Consider the following 19,650-nt stretch of genomic DNA (forward strand, 5'->3'; position numbering starts at 1 on the left):
TCTAGTGTTATCGGTAAAGTACAGTGTTTACGGCAAAAAAAAGGCAAAACAGTGACGCCTTCAAGGAGGTTACAAGCAAAGTGCGAGACTGTACCCTTCAAACGGGCAAACTCTGTTATAATGCTATCAACATCAATTTCGTCCTTGTTCTTGTGTATGTGCAGAATTGCAAGACAGCTCAATCTCTCATCTGTCACGGTTCTTCCTTAAGGAGTTGGTAGTCTCTTCATATCGCTGAAGGTACGCTCAGCTGTGCATGTTGACACAGGATAACTCCACAAAGTTATGAGGGCCAGGATAGAATTGGAGTTGGCTTGGTCAAAAGTCTCAACCAAGGTCTGTATCTGTGGCTTCACATTCGGATCCATTTCACTCCACTTAATCAGTAAAAGGATAAAGGAAATCCTAACACAAAAACACCAATATAATGCGAAATATTTATCCCGATTAAATGATAAAAATGCTTTCAGAGAATTAAAAAAATCTATACCCCCGGTATATTTTTCCAGATTTCAGCTGTATGTATAGGTGTATGTGCGTACATGCACGCCTCATTCCTGGTGGTAGAAATAGCTGATAGGTTCCTGGGCCAAGCTTTGGGGTATTAACATCTTGTTGCTGACAAAGAACCGCCGAAACGATTTTGAGGAAAACGAGGGTTTGCTTTAATCATAATATAGTTTGTCAACTTTTTTATAGAATGCCAGTCTGGTGTCTTAATATTTAGACCCCCCTCACATTCGTTCATTTTCAAAATTGACCCCCAAAATCAAGCCTCTTAGAAAATGTATCCGCCCGCCCCCTCGCCAGGGACGTAATAAACGATCGGTCCCCAAATACTCTGGCTTACAGATTTTCGACCAAAACAGGAACTGCTTGCAGTCTACTCTGTTTATAAAACACTTCACATTAACTTCTCGGGGAAGCATGTTTATTTCATAGCGCACCTTTTTCGCTTGTTAAGAGAACAATGGAGTTTTTCATCATTCGATCGTATGTTCGTGGGATGTTGATAACCGTGTCCAAGGTCGTTCACTAAGGTGTGCCCACGGTCAGTGCTACCTCGCGGTTGTTCGCGAAAGCACAGAAAATGGCGTCGAAGCCAATTTTAGACATGGGATGAATGGAACACCTTTTAAGTCACGATATTTTAGCTGGTTATATCACAATCAGAATAGTGCAATGGCAGTAAACAGACATGTGAGGAGAGGAGTTACAAGGATCTCAGGGAAACTGCCAAACATGGACAAAGTGCAAGTTGCTTTCTGACGGATCTTGGGTTGGATGTTGAGACTTCGTCGAAGAAAATCACATTTTTCCTATTATGGAGTGTTAAGTTGAATTTCAGGAAAGAAAGCTTCAAAGTGATCAAGTAAGACAAAAAAGGGGCGTAGACTCAGCCGTTTATTTGAAACAAAGTGAGAAGGTTGTCAAAAAAAGTAGCGTGACTTAAAGTGCAAAGAGAGTCACAATGGAAACAGAAACTAAAGTGAAAGAAGACGGCGAGACTGGAAATGATTGGGCGTCTCGGTTGTGTTACGAACATGGACTCTTTTGCGCCACACATCCAAAATTAGTGTTTTTCTTTACAGCAGTGGTTATCTTCACTTGCAGGTAAGCAAGGAAACGTGTGTTTAGGTCTGTTATAGTAAAATAAATGTTGTTGCATTGTACTTGTAAATCCTGTTTCCATCCCCTTAGGGCTTTTTAACATACAATACAACACTGGCTGAGGTACAGTAACGCTTGTGATTCGTTAACGAAGTAATGAGTTATGGATGCCCCCAAACTCTCCCCCCCCCTCCCCACCACACACACACATACACACACCTCCCCCTAATGTGAAAGTGAATTTTTAGGTATACTGTAGGGAAAGCCATTGCCTTGCATTGCTACAGGATTGTTGCTTTTCATTATGCCCCACATTGAAATGGGTATAACCTCTCTTTAAGCAGTGTTCAATGCAGGCCGTGTTTTTGTGTCATGGATGCAGAATATATATTCTATTTTGACACAAGATGCATTAATGTGGAGTCATACTGATGTGAAAAAAGTTCCCTCAGATCCTAGTACTTCCAAAGCAGCAGGCAATAATAAAAGTATATATTATGTGTGCTTACTAGCCTGAAATGAGTGCACAAAATGACTGTCATTTCAGACTACTTGCTTACAAGTAGTTTTTGTGTTCCATGCAATTTCGAGAGACTGGAGCATACATTTCGATGTTCTGCATAAGTTGCTTTGCTGATCGATTCATGCTTTGTTTGTTGACTTTGTCCTTTTGTTTTGTTTCATCATAAAACAACAACAAAAGCTAAGTTCCTTTTTTACACAAAAAGAGAATGGCAAATGAACCTGAAAAGCATGAAGATGGGCTGGATAAGGATGGTAAAGCTTGAGAGGTCAGTTAGATAACTCATCCTCCAGAACTTCAAGAGCCTATTGGTGAAAGTTTGGATAATGTCAGTTGTTCAAAGTTTCGATATCATAGTTTGACCTAGACCATTTTTGAAAATTTAATGTGAAATGACCCAATTGAAAACACTCTGTGCATAGGACATACCCTGTATGACCCACTTTGACTAATTTCTAGATTGAACACTATTGACGGTTAACCTTAGATGGATTATTAAATGGTTTTTAGTGAGATGTAACCTACGGAAGGGAAAGATGTGGGAAGAGTGGGGTAATTGTAAACACAGCATAAACTAATAAAACAGATCCAAACAACAAATCAATTAAGCCAAATCATACTGCAATTGATTATTGCTCATTTTACTTCTATACAAGGTTTTAGCGAGAAAGGTGCATGTCCAGCCATCCTATGGACACCCATTTTTGAAAGAAATACGAGGAAAATTCACTTAATCTCTTATAATTTTATGAGAAAGCATGCCTTCTGGATGGCCAGATTTCAGTGTCTGGCTTAAAGCCTGCTTCTATAAGGTTGACAAGTTGAGTACTATCAAACTTGAAATTTTTGGTGGCTTTGATTTGTGTGAAATAAGGAACATGTAGTAAATTACTGTAGCTTGCGTAGCAGGTGCTTGGAATTAGTGGGCATAAGAAAGAATGTTGCATGTGAGGGGAGAGGGGGCGCCTGCCTGAGAGGCCCTTGAAAATCATTTCTACTTGCTTTTTGAGAGTACAAAAATTTCCTACATGTAGTGGTTGAGAAGTTCCCATGCAAGGGGATAAGTGTTTGCGTCAGGCGAGAAAACTGTCAACCAAAGAAAACACAACATCGTTTACAAACATGTAGTACGTGGACAAGGCAGTAAAGGTCTTATATTCAGGGCTTCTGATACAGTAGGTCGCAGAAAAAATCGCAGGATTTTTAGGGACTAATTCGAGGAAAAATCGGCCAATTTCGCAGGAATTTTCGGCGCAAACTTTGCCAAAAAGCAATCGGTAAAAAACGGCTCATTTTGTGGTTATTTTTATGGCAAATTTCGCTCGAAATCGATTGGTTTTGTGCTGATCAGACCAGTGTTTTTAACGTTTTTCCAACAGAGGTCATCATTTGCTCTTTCAACAACAATATGCTCCAGAAATGAACCAATGGCAAAGTCTTTAACATCATCGCTAGTGCCCAGTTTTTCACAATGTAATATACGGCTGGTAGTTTTGGGACGTTGTTTGCACGTTTTAGTGACACAGTTTTAAGCTGAGATAAGTTTCAAATATGTTGTACAAACATGTATTCGATAAGATTTCTACCGAATTTTGTGGCCTTTTGCGTGTTTTTGTGAATTTCGCAGGATTTCACAGATTTACCTTAATTTCATGGTTCTGTGACCGCGCGAAATATCAGAGGCCCTGTATATTACACCACTAAATGGTATAATCGAAGATCAGACCTTGAAGGTCACCACAATCTGGTTCAATGGGACTATGTGGCTGTAATCTAAAAGAAAATTTGGAGTGTTCAAACGGTACTCACAAAGGAACAAGGGTCTTTTTTAGGGTCTTTGAGAAACTAGAGAAGAAATAAAACATCATCTAAACAATGGAATGTAGCGAAATAAAAAACTTTCAAGAAAAGAATAACATTCCCCAAGTTGTACTTGTAATGACAAGTTCAGAAACAACTTAACTCTTAGAAATTTCTTTTACTTAATGGCTCAATTACTTGTAGGACCAAGAGGGTAGATTCACTTTTTTACATTTAGATATTTTAAGTAAATATCTAGTATTTTTATAGTATGATTTGAAATTACCCGGTAGTCTCATAAATTTTTGAGCTCACCAATTCAGTATTAATTTTACTGCAACGAGTTTTAATAAACTTACTTATATAATTTCCAAAACCTCAATCTCAATGTGATGCATTTTCAACTAATGGAAAAAGTTTTACAGACCACAGTATAATGGTCATACTGAACCAGGATTTATTGTCTAGTCTCATATTGTGAGAAACTTCACAAAAACTCCTTGAATCCTAATAGAGGAGTGTGGGGGACAAAAAAACTGCTGTTTAGCTCTAAAAACCTCCATCAAAAATCCAGAAATTGCCTTATATCGGTTTTTGAGAACAGTAACCTGACCAGTACATGTGACCCATAATTTATACACTATGACCTGGAGTGGCTGTGAAATTATCTAACATGACTGCTCAGAGGAAACCTTACTAATAATATACTTTGAACAGCAGTTATTCATAGGCAGAGTAAAAAACTCATACTGCATCACCTCATTCACCTAATTACCAGGCAAATATACCCATTGTTTACACCATATGTAAATTAGCTGCTCACATGTCTAAAATTAAATGACGCACTAAATGAAAAAAGGCATCGTCTTTTTTGCTGAAAACTGAAAACAAATTAATAATAATAGGAAAAACGGTGCAATTGACGAAACCGAAAAAACAACTTAAAAATAGCCAAAACTGCAATTTAAACTAGATCCCAATTCCCCCTCCCCCCCCCCCCCCCCCACCTCCTCCATGTAATGCCCCTGCAGTAGTTGTTATGTAGTATCTTTTCTCTTTTCCATTAGTGCACCTCTGTTCTCAGTACCACTGTTTGGAGGCTCAGCTGCTGTTGAATGGATCACACTTAGTTCATCTGGGGTGTTTGTCTCTAATAGCCATGGCAAAACACCCCTTATCCTACTGGGAAATGACCGCACTATGCCAAGATGGGTAAGATAATTAGCAATGTTTGGATGAGGGTGAGTTTGATCTACATAATACTTAAGGTCATACAAAAGCCCAGTCCAATAATTTGTTATTATTCATTCAAAATAATTTTCATTTAAAAAGTAAAACACGCTTACCTTGATCAATGTTAAGTTCTAGTTTTCATTTGTCTGTTCCTTGGGAAATTTAGCATATAAAGGGGTGTCAGGGTGGTAGATATTCTTCAAATAGCAGTTCTCATCCAATGAGTTGCATTTTTCCTGCTCTTCATTCTTCTTTGTAAGACCAAGTTTGGTTCTTGATATCTTCTTTGCAAAAGGTGAGGAATTTTCTGCCAATTTGTCCAGTTCTACTAATAAAAACAACTGAGCTAATGCACCCTCATCCCAAGGACCTCTTGGTAGCCATCCCTTTTTGTGGTGATCTCCTGTAACACTGATGGCATTTTAGTGGATATTATTTGGTCAATGCTAGCTGGTTATGAAGAATTGGCCAGTAAACCTGTCTCAGCCAATGCAATTATAAACAGGTTTCTAAAATAATATTTTGAATCAAAAGTGAAGAATAACAGTGGCAGTAAAATATTGTTAAGTTGTTGCATCAACCACTTGACATGCCATTTGGCATTTCCCAAGGGTCTGAATTAGGACCTCTTCTCTTCAACCTGTATGTCAGCAACCCACAAAGGGACTTAAGCTGTGAATAAACCGCTGTTGACATTGTTGTTGTTGTTGTTATATTATTATTATTATTATTATTATTATTATTATTATTATTATTATGTACAATTGGTGACAAATTTGAGGAGACATTGTTCTCAGATGGAGTAACTTGGGAGAACAATTAGCAATCCCCCTCCCCCCTACACCTCCATCCAAAGTTAGAGTGTTTGTTATTTTCTACACGAAGCTTGAACAGTAGCACAAAATCGCATGGAGGGAGTGGGGGAGGGAAAGCTTTATTTCCCTTTTTTAAGTTTCTCTGATTGTAGCTCAAAATTTAAATCAGAACAGACTAACAAGTGTTACATTATCACCCTATCAGTATAGCCTTATGTTTGAAAAAGTTTTCAAGTTCAAAACTCAACAAGTTTACTTTATTTACCCATTCCTTCGTCAGCTGAAACTTGGAAAATCGTTACAAAGGTGTGTCAATTTTTTTTTGCTTAAGGTGACATTTTAAGCAAGAAAAATCCGTATTTTGGAAAGCATCTTTTTGCAAAACAAGAATTGATTACGCTTGCAAGACTTCGTGTATAAGACTTTGCGACTAGTAAGAATTTCTCTTTTAATCAGGACCGTAACAAAGAGTTTGCCTTTTTTCTCGGGAGGGTTATTTTATAAAAGCAATAGAAAACTTTTTTCCTTTGTTTGCTTAGCCTGATATAAACACTTGAGGGACTGGGAGAATTCTTGACAGTTAAGCAAACCCTCGACTTCGTCTTGGGTTTGCATAACTGTCAAGAATTCTCCCAACCCCTCTCGTGTTTATATCAGGCTATGCAAACATGGAAAACGTTTTCTATTGCTTAAATATTCACACCAACAATAATATTGGTTGTGTATTTTCAGTTTGTAGGTGACCCAGTTCTTTATATACAACAGTTTATTGTCTTTGCACATATAAGTCCCTGGCGACCACATCTTCAGAATAACATGGTTATAAAGGAAGCATTAAAACCAGCATTTCGAATAACAAATGTTATTGAGGATTTTCAGTTTTCTTATGGGTATGTAATTTGTAAAACAGATGTGAGATTTTTTTGTGTTGGTACATTTACATGCATTTATCAGGTAAAATTTTTGTGAGGTGTTTTTATGGTGATTCTCCCCACCCATCTGCAGGACTGTCAATCTAAAATGGTTGTCCTTACAACTCTAACCCTTCTTTGCATGCCTTCTTGTGCAGTTTTTTTTTTAGATGGATGGGGAATCATACAATGCCTATGGACCAGCTGTGTTGCAAATGTGTCTCTAATTTGATTATCTAAAGGTTTTCAGTTTAATGTACCATTGATCCAATATGTTGTGTCCTAATACCAATTCAAGTGATCTGCAAAAGTTATCTGGGAAATTGCAGAAAGGGAGAAGCCTCACCAGAACTAAGAAAAGGATCAGTTTCCCAAGATGGTTGCCTCTGTATGTCTGCCTTCTCCCAAAAACAATGAAGAGAGACATCTTTTCCAGATGTACTCCGAGGCTTCAAAACTGTCATCCACACTGAAAAAGTTGCTAACTGTTTAGTAGCTAAGATCTATCAGCCATTCAGTATTGAATAAATGAAGCACGTTTTTGAATGCTGTACTTGTATAAAACCATCTGTGCAAAATTTGGATCACCAGTAGTTTTTAAGAGGTCTCATTAATTTGCAATGTGTTTGGTTAACAGGCACAATTCTGTAAATTTAAGTGATGTTTGTTTGCAAGTAAGGTCAGCTCCAGGTTTCAGAATCAAAGATCGGAGATACCTTCCTTCAACAGGATGCCTTCTGCTGTCACCAGCCAACCTTTGGAGCAGAAGCAGAGAAAGGTGAAGAGATATGACTGAGCTAGCTGACATTGATGTAATGTTGCAAGTCAGAATAATTATCCCCCTTTGCTGTATAACTTTTTTGAATTGTTATGTTAGGTTTGATGAAGATCCTTCAGTGTTGGATGATCTGTATTTAGGTCACAGAGGACAAGCAGTTCTTAAAGGTACACATATGATGTATTTCATCACCTAAAGAACATCAACTCACTGAGGTGCAATGACAGTCAGTCATTGGACGATGCCCAACTATAGGTGAAACACTGTACATGATTAAATCTGTCATTTAACTGATAGAAATTGATGTCTAGACTCCAGATGAGTAAATCTACCCTGAGAATGTGAATAATAAATTCTTCATATAGTGGAACCCCGCCTTACGGCTACCTCATTAATATGGTCACCTCATTATTACGGCCACTTTTTTTGCCCACCTGGCAAAACGGCTTTACATTTTCTTTTAAAAAACCCTCATTAATACAGAAAACCATTAATGCAGGCAAATTTTTTTGGCCCATTGGTGATCGACCGTATTAATGGGGTTTCACTGTACATGATGTACAACCAAAATAGCATTATTGCTACAGTAAATAGTATAGCAGCAATCAGTGTAGTAATAATAATAATAATAATAATAATAATAATAATAATAAGTTTTATTTACATGTCAGGATATTTAGCTTACAAGGTAATCGGGAACACAACAAAACCAAACACAGAAATATGATCGATGCTTTTAAAAGATGATAAATACAGTGGTGTAACTTAGATCAATAAAATGTATGATAAAGAATGTATTTGTATATATAAGAATACAAGCACTAAAAATGAATTAAGAGTGGGATAAATAGCAATTCTGACAGTTTGAATTATCAACCAATTTCGGCTAAATATTGTTAAAGATGAGATATTTCCAATTTCTTTCAGAAGTTTAGACCATAGGTAAATGGTCCAAAATATCTGATCGAATGTTTACCATATCTAATAGTTTGAAATTCGAGATATTATTCTCAGTTCTTAAATTGTACTTGAGGGACAAATATGTCACTCAAATAATTATGTAGGTAAAAGATCAATATGCTATTTGAACATAGTTATTGAAATATCTTCCAGTCGCCTGTTATGAAGTGTTCTGAGATTGGGTTTCTTTAACATTTCATCACAAGTAAACGAATTACTATTGAACACAATACTGAGTGCTCTTTCCTGAAACTTTTCTAATTTTCTCTCATCTGATTTCCTACAAAAGTGCCATATAGTCTAACAGTATGTTAGGTTAGAGTATGGTAGCCTCAGGTTGGCTCAGTAATTGTGAGAGTGCCTGTCTGCAGAGCAGGAGGTCACAGATTCGAACCCTGGCCAGACCAACGCTTAGGGTCTTTAAATAACTGAGAAGAAAGTACTTCCTTTGTAATGACATCTGCAAATGGTTAGACTATCTAGTCTTCTTGAATAAGAACAAAAAACTGTAGATCCCATCGCACAGCACTTACACGTGTCTTAAGTTCTTGTGGGACATAAAAGAACCCACACTACTGCTTGAAAAGAGTAGGGGACGTAGACCCCGGTGTTGTGGTCAACCTTCACACATTACATCATTCACATCATGGGTTGGGTGGGTACTATAGGCAAATAAATAGACTGAGTGCGGCTGCCAGTGGCGCCTTTGTGTTCTGATGTCCGAGCGTACTGTTCACATGTTGAAATGTATTGTAAAAGGGTGTACGTCTGTTGTCCTCTCATCCACGACTCTTCATTCATACATTCATTCTCATATATATGTGTAATTTAGTATTTATAGGAATCACATTTTTAAACCTCAACAAAACAGCTATTTTGCTACCACATGTAGCTTTTTTACAGATAGATTGAAAATGTGAAGTAAAATTCAGTTCATTGTCTATTTCCAATCCTCGTAATTTCAGTTCGTCTGAAGGTAGAAGGTCCTTGCCATCGATGTTAGTTTGTATTTCCTCAATGTGCTCAGGAAGTGTCATTACCGGTATCTTGAAATTGTCTTTATTCCCCAAACGAGCATTGCTCTCATACCATTGTGTGACTGTATAGCCATGTTTAAGTCCTCTTTCAGACGTTTGGTGTCCTTTCCAGTGGTGTACAGTTCGTTGGTGGTCATTCACATACACCAGGAGCTTAATTTGATATTCTTGAGAAGAAATGTTAGGTCACTTTGATAGACGTTCCATAATAATGGACCAAAACTTGAACCCTGAGGACATCCCCTCGTCGTCTCTTTCCATTAGTTGAAAACTGAATCAATCCTCACTCTGTTTTTCCTGTTGGGTATGATTTGACTAGTTGGATAGAGTGCTCAGAAAAGCCATAGCAAGATAACTTCTGGAGCAGAATCTTGTGGTTCAGTGAGTCAAACGCCTTTGACATGTCCATTACACAGAGAGCTACCTTTTCTTTCTTGTCCAAAGCCACTTTCCAATCTTCTATTAACTTCAAAAGAGATGTTTTGCATCCACTTCATTTCCTGTAGGCAGTTAGACACGGTCGATCATAGCATTTTGTCTTAGTGATCTGTTTTTTGCTTAGTAAGTACATGTAGTTTTTCAAATATTTTGTTCAGCACATTTAATACAGTTATTGGCCTGTAGTTTCTAACATTGTTGGGGTCTCAATATCTTTAAAGATTGTCATCCATTCACCTTTCTTCCATTCTGTTAGCCATTTTTTCTCCATTTGAAATACAACAGTTGTATATCTGTAGGTGTGTCAGAGGCTGTGATATCCCAGTTGCTGCAAGTTTTATAAACTTAGGCTGAATTCCGTCCCAGCTGGTTGCCTTTTTGCTGTTAATCTCTTGCAGTGCTTTCTCCACTTCTGTCTTTTGAAGACATACAATGTTGAACATCTGCTTGTCCTTATACTCTTTATGGTTGCCCTCGTTCCTTGGTCCAAATCCGTTAAACCATATGATTGCTACTACGATTCCTTGTTAACTGGTCTGCTATAGTTGAAAAAATATTCAGCCATAATTTTATCAGCAACAATAGTTTGATTCGATTCCATTTGTGTTGTTGAGTTATTTTTGCCTTTGTGGCTTTGTATGTTTGGATGTTTCTTGCAGGGGCCAATAAGGTTAAAGGTACTAGAGTTGATGCATAGGAACCAATGAGATTTTGCCATCTAACTGTTAATGACATCTCTTAAGGTCAAACAAGGGCACTTAGAGACCATCATCTTGATTCTTCACAATTTTTACATCTTTTGTTACGGCTAAAAGTGTTTTGAAGCATAACATTGAAATATTTTCATGATTCAAATGCTGATCAGTACTCTAACAGTGATGCAGCTCTTGATGAGCCCATATTTTAGTGTGGGTGCTGCTTCAAGGCATTTGACCTAATTCGGCTATTACGAATGGTACAACGCACGTATTTCGTTATTTATTTCTGTTTCACCTGTTCCAAGTTAGAGTATAAAAAATCATATATTTTTCAAAGTTCTTCCAATGAAACCCGTAATTGAAATTTAGATATGGACTTTAATTCGGAGGTTTGAGGCTTATAAATTGTTGTCTTAGAAGTTTGAAAGGCAAGGCAAGTATTGTTCATCCTGTAAACAAGCTTTAATTATTCTCTTGCTTACAAAGTTCGACAGACCTTTTGTGTACTGGCAAAAAAAACATGAATTAGGTGAAGAACATGATACATGCTTGCTGCTTTAAGAGTTGTTATTATTCATTCAAAATATTTCCCATTCTGATTGGCTAAAAGCACATGTATAATTCACCATAACCAGTTACTGATGACCAAATTTGGAAGAACTTTGTGTTCAACGAGGAAATGACGTCAAAAATGCAGCCTTTTGCAGGTTAATGCACCGTTAACCGAGAAGACCTGGGGACAAGGTTGAGTTGTTTTCGTTGGAAAAACTAAAATGGTGGACACTTCACTCATTTCAAGAGTAAGAACTACAGCTGGAACTAGGCAAAATAATGGCTAAAAGCAACAAAAACAGCAAGAAGACAACTCGGAGGGCAGCATTTGCTATTTGGAGGATATTCGCGGCGCTGGACAAACCTAAACGTGTTGTACCCTCCTCAATCTCCATAATTCTTCGTAAGATACTCAGCCTCATTCATTAATTGTTAATTATAGCTATGGAAACGTGTATTTTATTTTATTAGTAAAGATGCATAACTTAAGTCGAAATGGTAGCGGTCAGGGAATTAAATTAGAAGCAGCTTAGTAGTTGACTAAATAATTACATATTGTTGTATTGAGTGGAATAACATGATATGAGTAGAAATATATTTAGGCAGTTTGATAATTTTCTTGGAAGGAAATAAATGTTAGGCTATCAACCTTAACGTTACATGAAGCATACCGGTAATTTAATTGCAAATATTGTAAAGCAGAGGTGATTTCTTAAAATCGTTTGAGCAAATTATTTTCTAGTAAACAATTTATGTAATATTTTACATACGACTTGTAAAAAGCCCAAAGTCCAACACCTTCACATGCAAATTGTGTGCATGAGTAATATCATATTTTTTATAATCCTGTTTACTGGATTACTCTGTGATGACTCGAGTTCCCTCACATATGAACCACGAAAGGGGCAAAGTCCAACACTTTCACGGGCAAACTCATGCAGACTGGGTCAGATCTCAGTTTATTAGATATTTCTTTTCAGTACCTGTTAATCGTTCTAGGACTGGTGGCGATGTTTCTGTATTTGGTCTTCAATCTCCAGTTATCCTCCATTTTGTTTTTAGTGTATTGTTCTGCATATTTACTCTATTCGCTTATTGCGTTCCTCCACTGTTTTCATAGTAATAAATAGTAACTTGAAGGTATGAAGAAGTTAGGAAGTTTTAAAACCAGTGCCTTATTTGGTCTTCAATCTCCAGTTATCCTCTGTTTTGTTTTTGGTGTACTGTTTGGCATATTTACGCTTTTCCTTTATTGCATTCCTCCATCTTAGCTGTTCTGTCATGTATGGCATGTCTTTCTCTTTGAACCTCATTAGTTTAATTGACAGTCTATTACATCTTTAAACAAAAGTTTCCAATAATTATATTGCGCATCATTTTCAGTGAAAATATCCGAGACGTGTCATGGAGCTGTATTCAGATCATTGTTAAATGCTTCTGTGTCGGGGTGTTTCCTGAGTGATGTTATTTTAGACTTATGGTGACCACATTTCTCTCCCATTAAACCGTATATCATGTGATGATCACTTATTTCCTGGTTAAAATTTAATACTCCACATTACCTGCAAATCCAGCATCTACCATGCACAAATTTGTTAAAGAGGCATTATGATTACTTGATAGAGTCCTACTCCAACTACATTTTGTTTTGTTGGACCAAAATAGTTTCTTGGCTAGAAATATGTTCTTGGAAGGAAGAAACTTGTTGACAGTAACTAATACATCTTAAGTCATAAAAATAATTGAAATTCAGACACATCAAATATTTGTGTAAAATCAAGGAAGGGACTATAATGGAAAACCTGATGCTAGGCCTGAATAAGGATAATTTATTATTACATTAAAAATAATATTAAAATTATGTTTGTGGCTTGGGATCATAAGATTCATAGAGCCATTAAGAGGCAATTTTAAGATCATTTGAGGATGGGGGTCTACAGTGAGAAGAAATTGAATGTATAAAAATGATGTAATTTGAGTCCATACCCCAATCTGGTTCGGTCTGTAGAACCTTAACCACAAATTAAAGCTTATTGCCCTTAATTATTTATCACCCCTTTGATCCCTTGCAAGCCTTTCTATGACACTTTACACAGACTGTATTACATGTCCTACATGTACATGCACATCTTTATTTAGGTTATGAAAATCTTTAAACCCTCTTAAAAGAATATATTGGCTCTTCACTGCAGTTAAATTTACTTGAATTTTCCTTGACAGAGTATATACTTGGCTTGCCACTTGAACACACAGGAGTCTACCCAAGTGTGAGCATAGATGGGCCCAGTCATAGCATCCAGTATGCTGTGACACTTGTGCTCTCATCACATAAACCAAGGTACAAAGTTTGCCTAATCTAATGTAATAGTGTGAGTATGCTTAATATTCTCATTGTGCACACAATATACTGGCATCGTCAGACTTTTATACCTTATAACTCAAGCAGATAGATCATCTCCCAAAATCTTGTCAGTCATCTTGGAAATTGAAAGCTGAGCCCAGCAGCTATTTAAAACAATATTCTTCATTGGTTCAAGTCATTATTTCACCTCCAGTAAATTTAAGAGGGGATTAGTAAGGGGTCAATAGGGAGTCAGCTGCCTGGCGGATCAATGTTTCGTCAGAACCCTGTTTTTGTAGTTTTTAGTAAAACCAACTTTTCCCTGGCAGATACACTTAGTTACCATTAAAAGTGAGAATTCCTATAATCTCCAGGCTCCATTTTGATTATCTGAAGAAATCATTATTAATTTTAAATAACTTTCCCTTCTGTTTTTTTTCTTTTTCAGATTTATGGATGAACTTAGGGATCGACTGAAGATAGAATTTCCGCTACAGGCTTCTCCAATAGAAAAAGGCAACAGAGATGATGTTGTGCATATATATTACAAGGTATGGTGGGTCTCAGAACTGTCCGGCCTGACAAGTTATCTGCAAACTCCTTGTATTTAATTTTCCACCCAAGATTTCCATCAATTTTAAACATCAAGTCTTCCTTGTCTTTTTCTTTGCAGGGCGAAGACAGAGAATTCATAGAACTCCTACCCCTTTGTGTGACATACTTTATAGTATTTCTTTACTTAGCCTTCTCTGTAGGTACGTTTTGTTTGGAACCAATAATCTAGTTCAAAGGGAATATGTTCACCTCTTAATATTAGGAACCTTAGGCAAGGAGGAGGACGACGACGACAGTGAAAACGTTTGTAAAAAAATGAATTACTTAATCATGTCTATTTGGACCTGCTCAATATGTCAAATGCAGGCGACTTTTCCTGGAGTTGAATTCTTAAGGATTTTATTCAGGTTCAAAACAAGGAACGAAAATTCGTTGTCGTATGTCCACGTCCTCCATAAAACGTCAAATTAGGAGGTTTCATGTCGTAGTCGTGCAGTGGACGACAAAGAAATGTACTAAAAAGAGTGATGCACGTGCAGAGCTGTTGTTTTGATCATTAAACCTATTGTTTTTTTGAAGTTGTCTTTGTGGTCGTCGTCGTAGTTGCTTAAGCTCCCAACTGAAAGTCCGTAGGGTCTGTTTGAAGTGTTGTGACTGATTGCTCAGCAATATTTTCACTCGCCGTTGTACTCGTTAGTCCATAATTTTAGCTAGTCTGCAGTTACATAATTATAAGAGACCCAGATTATCTTTAATATAGAAAACCTGCCAACAATTGGTATACCAGTGGACTTCTGTCAACTGCTGCTTATTCTAAGCCTTGGGCTTATACAGGGGGGAGGGCTTATAAATAGGGTGGGGGGGGGGGCTTATAACTAGAACAGAAAAAGCTACAATGTTGATCAAAATCCATTTTGCATTTACTGGTTTTAAAAAATTAAGCTTAAAAACTTGCAACGTAATCAAATTCATTTCAACATATTTGGAACAGAAGCTAGATGGGGGGCTTATATCTATGGGAAGGGACTTCCCGTTGAATGTATTTTGTTGTTTACAGGTAAAAGGGCCTATATCTGAGGGGTGTTATAAGCAGCAGTTTACGTTATAACTTGTATCTAATATAACATTGTTGTGTTCTGTAACTTTACAGCAAAGATAGAGATGGTAAAGAGTAAATGGGGTCTGGCATTTAGTGCTGTCATCTCAGTGATTGCTTCGTTAATAATGGCCTCAGGATTGTGTTCCTTCTTTGGACTTGTAACCACACTAGACAGCAGGTGAAAATTTTAAAGTATTAATTTTTTGGTCTTGCTAAAAAATAATACCCTTGATATCCAATTAACTTCCGTTTTTTTTTATTTTCTTCATCTAACAAGGATGGGCGACAGTTTCTCTTTGAGCAGGGCTTAAGCACAAATCTGGTGAAATTTTTATTGCCGGTGTTGTTATTGTTGTTGTTATTATTATTATTACTAAAATATTTTTATTTCATTATTATTATTATTTGTTTCTCCATAATTACAATCTCTAACACATTTCAACGGATCCCTGTTATTCAAACACGTTGCGGAAGACATTTTTGTCTTTGCTGTTGCATTAAAGTTGTCCATGATGTTAGCGATGACTTCATACATTTTGTAGGGTCTGTTGTCCATTGCACCCAAGTTAGGAAAGATTCAAGTTTCATTAACCATCTCCTGAGGGTCCACAGCGCACTTAGTGGCAGTGGTATGTTTCGCTATTGATATTTTAATAATGCTTTGTTTCAACAGTGAGGTCTTTCCTTACCTTGTGATTGTTGTTGGTGTGGAAAACATTCTGGTAATTACAAAGTCTGTGGTGTCCACTCCAGTGGACCTTGAAGTCAAGATAAGAGTTGCTCAAGGTATAAATCACTGACTTGCTTAAGACTGTCACGTTATTTCAGTACCACTTATGTGAAATGGTCTTACTTATTGCATGAATTATGTCGTAGGGTTAAGCAAGGAAGGCTGGTATATTTTCAAGAACTTGTGTACGGAAATAGCAGTTTTGTTATCTGGTTACTTCACTTTTGTTCCTGCAGTTCAGGTAAGTTCTTTTAAATTGCTTTAAAATGTACTTGTTTTGGCTGCTAATAATTCGCCAATATCTTTTTGGGGAGGTCTATTTTTTTTCTTTTTTAATGACGACAAAATAACAACATTATTAAACAGCCATAGAAAAAATATATAAATAAGTAACAAAACTAATTACAGGCTTTACACACAAAAAGTAAATAAACAAATAAAAAATAAATAACAATTAAACAAACGTATTGAAGGATAAAAGCCTGTCAGTTGCCCCACATATTTATGCTGGATTGTACAAATCAAAAACTGAGGGAGAAACTGAGCCAGCATGCAATTACTCGCGTTGATCGGTTCTTAACTAGAGGCGTAGGGTTCAAGCACTCCACTAAACGTCACTGGTTTATTGAGACGGACAGCAAAACCCAAAGCACACTAAGGGCCTGTTAACATGGAGATCGGGGACCCAGATAGGTGAGGTAACATGTGGCGGGACACCTCACCTATCATGTAAACGGGATCAATTTTGAATAAGAGATTATATGGACAGGCGGGTTACCTCACTTACCTGAGGTCCCCCACCTCCATGTTAACAGGCCCTAAGAAGTTCTAAGCTGTGTCCTATTTAGGATGTCAAGTATGCTTATTTCCAAGACCCTTATTATGTGAAGGGAAACGAAAGCCTCTAAAAAAGGGAAACAACGATTGTCAATGGTATTTCAACTCTCGGCTGCTTGTGACCTGTTAAATTAAAAAAAAATTATGTCCAAGCTCAGACTACAGCGATTTTCGCGATAGTTCAAAGAAATTCCAATATCATATAAGTGAAAAAAGGCTAAAAAAACTGTTGTGAATTGTTATCGATGATCGGTAATGATCGACATATGGCTCGCTTCATGAACAATGTCGCTAACTGTGTCACACCCTTCCAACATGTAGGCTGAATTTTATTGATTATTCTTTTGCATGTCGGCCTTTTATAATCATACTTTAAGTTTTGGGTAGGGCTTTCATTCAAACCTATCGGTACAGGCTAACTACTAGCTTTTCAGAGGAAAATTCTGTGCACATTAGATTATTCAATGTGAAGTGACTTTCTCTTTCTTACATTAAGGTGCTCATTTGTGACCGGGGAAAACAGCTTTATACTCAGATTGTATTGTTATGTGCAATATCAACATGGCTTCCTATAAGCTTGTACTGATAACTCTGCGATCAGTGAGTACAACTTCCGCGCGCGCAGCGCGTCCGATCACGGGTCGACAGCTAATTGAGGTCGTACTGCAGCGAAGACCCCAGCACTTAACGAGAAAGTAATTTCACTTGGAAAATGTCAGTAAAGTTTGTGGTCTCGTGCTGAATGAAGATTATTGTGCGATAAAATTAGTGTTTTGCCACATACAGCGCTTCTCAAGAAAAGTGGAATAGCTCGCTAAGTATCCTCGCAGCAGAATGATCTATTTATTTTAATTAGTCCAAGATTAAAAGCTATTTTTAGTCTTTTTGACGATGCCATAAACGTGTTGTTGAGCTATTTTGAAAAAAGAGCTCATTTGTCAGTGGTTTGAGCGTATGTATCATTGTGGCTTTGTATGTTCGGATGTCTGTTGCAGGGGCCAATAAGGGTGAAGGTACTATGAGTTGATGCCTAGGAACCAATAAGATTTTGGCATCTAACTGATGACATTCCTTAAGGTCAAATAAGGCCATTTTGAAACCGCCATCTGATTCTTCACATCCATCATTTTTTGGTCTTTTATTACGGCTAAAGGTGTTTAGAAGCACGACATTGAAATATCTTTTTGATTCAAACGGTGACTACAGTGATGCAGCTGTTTAAGGGTCCATACTTTAGTGTGGATGCTGCTTCAAGACATTTCTGACCTAATTCGGCTATCGCGAACGGTGCAACGCACATATTTCACAATTTATGAGTTCTGTTTCACCTGCTTCAAAGTAGTGCGTAAAAGATCATATATTTTTCAAAGTTCTTCCAATGAAATAATAATTGAAATTTAGATATGGACTGTTATTCAGGAGTATGCGGCCTATAAATTGTGGTTTTAGTAGTTTGAAAGGCAAGGCGAATATTGTTAATCCTATAAACAAGATTTATTCTATCGCTTACAAAGTTCAACAGACCTTTTTCGTACCTGAACAAAAACAACATGAATTAGGTGAACAACATGAAACGTGCTTAGTGCTGAAGAGCCATTATAGTTATTGAAGTGTATTTTATTTAGTAAACAGGGTCAGGGAATCAAACTGGAAGAAGATAGTTGTCAAACAGATTATTACTTATGTGCAGCGCGAAGTAAAGGATTCGCGAAGCTCAGGAATGTCCCAAAGTTGTTTTTTTTGCGACAAGATTGGGCACGCAAAGTCCGTGGGTCTTCGGCCTGAATCGGCTATTTGACTAAGTGAGAGCCGAATTACTTCGGGATATCTCGAGATCACTTCGAGTTCTTTGATTTATTATTTAATTTATTCGAGTGTTAGAACCGGCTTTCGTGTGACCCGTCATATCAGATGAGACTCTAAATAGAGGGATTAGCCGATTGCGCCACTTCGACGCAAGGTAATTTGAGATGTGAAAAATAGCCATAAGTTATGCACGAGGTACGGGGAAAGATTCGGCACGGAAGTTTGTTACTGGTCGGCTTGTTTTGGGTATTTGACGTAGTGACACCGAAATGAGTTGGAGATATCGCGAGATTACTTCTAGTTTTCTCGGCTTCAATAAATATTTGAGGCGGAGCTCAAAGTATGAAAGGATTTGCGACGCCGAAGAATGTCGGAAACTTGCAGTTTGCTTCCGAAGTGAGGCCGGAAGTTGTTCGAGATATCTCGAAATCAGTTTTAAGAAAGTCGAGATTACACAACTGAGTTACATGCCTTCCTGGAAAACATTTTGGGGACAGAAATGTGTAGTAAAGTTTGAGAGTGAGGAGATTTCGATTACTGGAGATTATTGCAGCAAGAGTGATTCGAAACGGTACGGTCGTTTGCGCACAGGTGGCCCAAGCGTAATATGAGAGTTTGTATGGGAAATAAGGAGTTTGAAACTTAGATGAAACAAATGAAGTAAAAGCGGTAAAAGTTATCATTGAAGTGTAAATATTGCTACCTGGTGTCGTTGTCTTTGGTTTTACGAAGTTTCAGCGCGATTTTACATCATCTGACCTGACATCATCTGTCTCTTGTTATTACACTGTCAGGTCAGATGATGTAGAAGTACTCAAATCGCGCTGAAACTTCGAGACATTCCATACCCACTTTGCCCACTTCAGTTACCGTAGCTACTGTAGTTGCTGTAGTTACAGTAGTTGGTGTAGTAGCTGTAGTTGCTG

The 19,650-nt window shown here is 37.4% G+C and overlaps 1 protein-coding gene across 4 annotated transcripts in view; it reads left to right on the forward strand.

The window, feature by feature from the left end:
- The first annotated feature begins 1,071 nt into the window (after positions 1–1,071).
- Positions 1,072–19,650, forward strand: part of LOC140930468 (sterol regulatory element-binding protein cleavage-activating protein-like) — a 68,729-nt gene continuing 50,150 nt past the window's right edge. Inside the window, exons 1-12 of one of the 4 annotated variants that reach the window (XM_073380167.1) lie at positions 1,481–1,614; positions 2,315–2,402; positions 5,002–5,146; positions 6,715–6,872; positions 7,531–7,671; positions 7,771–7,838; positions 13,577–13,694; positions 14,146–14,248; positions 14,371–14,452; positions 15,403–15,529; positions 16,025–16,137; positions 16,228–16,322. In XM_073380167.1, coding sequence (XP_073236268.1) covers positions 2,350–2,402; positions 5,002–5,146; positions 6,715–6,872; positions 7,531–7,671; positions 7,771–7,838; positions 13,577–13,694; positions 14,146–14,248; positions 14,371–14,452; positions 15,403–15,529; positions 16,025–16,137; positions 16,228–16,322 — 1,203 coding nt within the window. In that variant the 5' untranslated portion in view covers positions 1,481–1,614; positions 2,315–2,349. Of the gene's footprint in view, positions 1,615–2,314; positions 2,403–5,001; positions 5,147–6,714; positions 6,873–7,530; positions 7,672–7,770; positions 7,839–13,576; positions 13,695–14,145; positions 14,249–14,370; positions 14,453–15,402; positions 15,530–16,024; positions 16,138–16,227; positions 16,323–19,650 lie in introns of those variants that run through there. The other 3 variants (XM_073380166.1, XM_073380168.1, XM_073380169.1) reach the window with 3 other exon arrangements.

The sequence above is a fragment of the Porites lutea genome, chromosome 3, assembly GCF_958299795.1.
Source record: "Porites lutea chromosome 3, jaPorLute2.1, whole genome shotgun sequence".
Classification (NCBI taxonomy): domain Eukaryota; kingdom Metazoa; phylum Cnidaria; class Anthozoa; order Scleractinia; family Poritidae; genus Porites; species Porites lutea.